The sequence below is a fragment of the Arachis ipaensis genome, chromosome B08 (genome assembly GCF_000816755.2).
Source record: "Arachis ipaensis cultivar K30076 chromosome B08, Araip1.1, whole genome shotgun sequence".
Taxonomy (NCBI): Eukaryota; Viridiplantae; Streptophyta; class Magnoliopsida; order Fabales; family Fabaceae; genus Arachis; species Arachis ipaensis.
Window position 1 is genome coordinate 114,194,545 of NC_029792.2, and position 4,102 is coordinate 114,198,646.

At 40.3% G+C, this 4,102-nt stretch overlaps 1 protein-coding gene across 1 annotated transcript; it reads left to right on the forward strand.

The window, feature by feature from the left end:
• LOC107611436 lies at positions 2,826–3,896 on the forward strand. The gene has a single exon (XM_016313360.1). It carries the CDS (start codon positions 2,826–2,828, stop codon positions 3,894–3,896), a length of 1,071 nt encoding a protein of 356 aa, XP_016168846.1.

Below are 4,102 nucleotides of genomic sequence, written 5' to 3' on the forward strand. Positions count from 1 at the left end.
ATAGCATGTTATTCAATTAAGCATACAATTACAAGTCGGCAAAGCAAACAAGCAGATAGAAAATGCACATGATGAATGCCTGCCCTATTGGCTGTGATATCACATTGTCGGTTCAACTGCCAACCCGACACATCTCAATGGAGATGTTGCCCTTCGGAATCATCATTAGGAACCCCCGAGATATAGTGCTCGGATCACTGTCTAGGGTTTTGCGCCTGCACACTCTATAGATCCGAAGGGATGCGAGCGGGATACTCTTGCCACAGACCTCACATCTCAACGTAAGCGGGATTTAACCACCGTCCTTACGTCGCCACTGCTACCTCGACAGGCGGGATCCAACCACCGTCCCTGCTGAGCGCATAGCGTCTCATAATCTCAAGTTAAAACAGAAGTTCAGTGGTTTTTCATAAAACATTTTCAATACATCAATGATTCATCATTGCACATTCGAGTCCTCGACTCGTTCTCAACCACTCTCACATCAACATTTCCATTTCCGAGTCCTCGACTCATCTCAACTACTGTCAATCAACATTTCAGTTCCGAACTCAACAGTTCATCGGTTCTCATTTCACATACCAATCATTCTTCACACGCCAACAAACACATCCCCAGTACACCCGAAACCTAAGCCTCCGTTTTCTAATTTTTCATAATAATCATCAACTAAACCCTTAGGTTATTTCCCATGTTCTCATACTCAAAATTAAGCCCAAAAGTCTTAAAATGGTGTCATAGAAGCTTACAATCTTATTGGAAAGGTGAAATAGTTGAAAACAAAGTTAAATTTGAGAAGTAGGGCATGTGCGTCCGCACAGGGTTGTGCGTGCGCACGTCCAGGAAGATTTTTTAAAAGAGTGCGTACGCACAGAGGTGTGCGTACACATAGGTACGAAAATTCATAAGTCTATTCGCTAGCACAAGTTGCGCTAGCGCCCCCAACAGACTGACCTTCCCAACGTGTGCGTGCGCACAGGGCTGTGCGTACGCACAGGTTGCAATTCCTCATTGGTGTGTGCGCGCACAAGCTGTGCTGGCGATGCAAACAGTGAGCCTTCCCCTGCGTGTGCGGACGCACAGGTCTGTGCGTGCGCACATGTTAAAATTTTCGCAGGGTTGTGTCTGTGCACAAGGCTATGCGTGCGCATATACCAGAAATCATAAAATTCTGTAACTTTGTAGAATTTCAGGTTTTTACACCAATCTTTGAATGATTATAACTCCCTCTACAAAAACCCAAATGTTACAAACTTTATACCTATTTGAAGGGTTTTTAATGAGCTTTAATTTCAAACAATTTTCAACGAATTTTGAAAACCGAGGCATAAGTTATGATCAAACAAAGTTCACCAAAAACCAACTTTTACCATAAATCACAATTTACCAAACTTCCCAAAATCCTCAGACCACATCCAACCAAAACAATACCAAACTCCCATTTTCAACACAATCTACCGTCTTGGGTCGCAATTTACCATTCATATAAAATTTTCTACCACACTTCATCATTTTCAATCTCAATTTTCAAACATATACATCACAAACAATTTTCCCACCATCACATGCATCCATCCTCATTATATCACTATCAATCTCCATCATTAAACTCATTCATGCTTTATGTTAAAACTCAATAATATTCATTCATCAAAACTCATAATGCATCATATCTCAACATCATTAATCAACAACATTACCAATATTAATTCATCAAACCTCATTCAACCAATCAACATCAACAACCACATCAAATCAAACCTATCCTATAGGTCACTAGCCTAAGTGTCCATGAATATTATATACTACATAGAGGAAACCAAAAACATACCTTGGCCGATTTCCAATATGCCAAAACTCAAAATTGAGCACACAATAATCACCAACAAGCTTTCCAACACAATCCAAGCTTCCAATGTAACTCCAACAAGCACTAACAAGCTCCAAACTCACAATAATCAAGCTATATATACACAAGGCACCACTAATAAACCTAGGGATCATTATAATTAAAATTTCACAAGATTTCAAGACCTCTTACCTTTTTCAATAGTTTTGGAAGCCAATTCCAATGGTAATCAAAGTCTAGAGTGCACCTAAACACTCAAAATCACAAAAATTCATTCAATACAAAATCCTAAGAACTCAAAATTTTGAAGAAAAGAATTGAGAGGAATTCGAGCTTTCCTTACCCATTTCTCAGGTGGGTTTTGTAGAGCTTTTCACGAGGATCACGTGGTCGTAAACGGTACGGCGATCGGAGCTCTATAGCTCAAGATATGGGCTTGTGAAGTTGAGAGTGAATATTAACAATGGGGTTTCTTCTTCCTCTCTTCCTTTCAGCATGAGTGTGTGTGTTTAAGTGTTAATGTGCTGAATGGGTTCACTAATGAACCTTTTATATGTTGGGCTTGGGCCCAACTTGGGCTCGGTCCAACCGTTAGCGTTTTTAGCCCGTTCAGCCTAACTTCGGGCCAAACCTTTAAAATTAACGCCCCGTTTTCGGCTTCTATTATTTTTCTAAAGTTTTTGACGGTTTTCACTTTTCCTCGCGCAGCACCAGGCAGACTTGAACCGGTTCAACCGGTTCAACTGTTGGTTTGTGTTTTTTTGCAGTTTTTCACAGAAAACACATTTTCTAACTCAGAAAAACTTACTGAGTCTAAAAATCACATTTAAATCCTCAAATTCTCACTCTAACCTTTCAGACTCTATTTTGGGGCAATTAATTATCTAATTAAGCGGTTAATTAGTCTTGGTTCTTACAAAAGGCAACCAATTCATGAAGCCACAACCAGAGGAAAGGAAGGGAGGAGTGAAGCCCTATGTTCCCAAACTCCCTTACCCACAGAGGCTACAGAAAGAAGGAGGGATCAACAATCCCCAAATTCTTGGAAATCTTTGGGAAACTTGAAATCAACATTCCATTAGCTGAGGCTTTGGAACAGATGCCATTATATGCAAAGTTTCTTAAAGAACTTATCACTAAGAAGAGAAGCTGGCATGAAAAAGAAACTATGGTCCTAACCCAAGAATGTAGTGCAATCATTCAAAAGGGACTTCCACCAAAGCTTAAAGATCTAGGAAGCTTCCTTATACCATGCACTATAGGGAACATGACAATAGATAAAGCACTCTGTGACTTGGGAGCAAGTATTAATCTAATGCCTCTTGCCATGATGAAGAAATTGATGATAGAAGAGGTCAAGCCTACAAGAATGTCATTGCAACTTGCTGACAGATCTCTCAAGATACCAAATGGAGTTGTGGAGAATCTATTAGTAAAAGTTGGAAAGTTTATTTTTTCGTCTAACTTTTTGATCCTAGACATGCATGAGGAAGGGAATAACTCAATTATCCTTGGAAGACCTTTCTTGGCCACAGCTCGGGCAATCATTGATGTTGAGAAGGGAGAAATGGTTCTCAGGGTGCATGAGGAGCAAATGGTTATCAATGTTTTCAAGGCAATGCAATACCCTGCTAAGAAAGAAAATTGCATGAGGATTGACATGGTGGACACTCTGGTTGAAGAAGCACTTGAAGCAAACCAATATGAAGACCATAAAGGGAAAGCTCAAGACATAGAGGAGGAAGACTCAAACGAGACACAAGCACTGGTAAATTTAAGTGAAGCTAAGGAAGAAGGGGAACCAAAGCAAGAGTTAAAGCCTCTGCCTCCCAACCTCAAATATGCCTTCCTTGGTGGAGAGGATACCCTTCCAGTAATCATTAATTCATCCTTGAGCACGCAAGACGAAGCCAAACTGATTGAGGTGTTGAAAACTCACAAGACAGCTTTAGGATGGACAATTGATGACATTAAGGGTATAAGCCCTGCTATTTGCATGCACAAGATCTTGCTAGAAGAAGACCCAAGACTAGTGGTACAACCCTAAAGGAGGCTTAACCCAACTATGTAGGAAGTTGTTCAGAAGGAGGTGATGAAGTTATGGAATGCTGGACTAAGGCAGCTGGGGAGGGAGTCTTCGGACCCTCTCTTTTCACCATCATCTTCTCTTTCCTTTCTTACTTTTGTAAATATTTTGTTGTGAATTACTAACTCTTTCCATTGGGAAAGAGAGCTCTATTGTAATTCAATGGA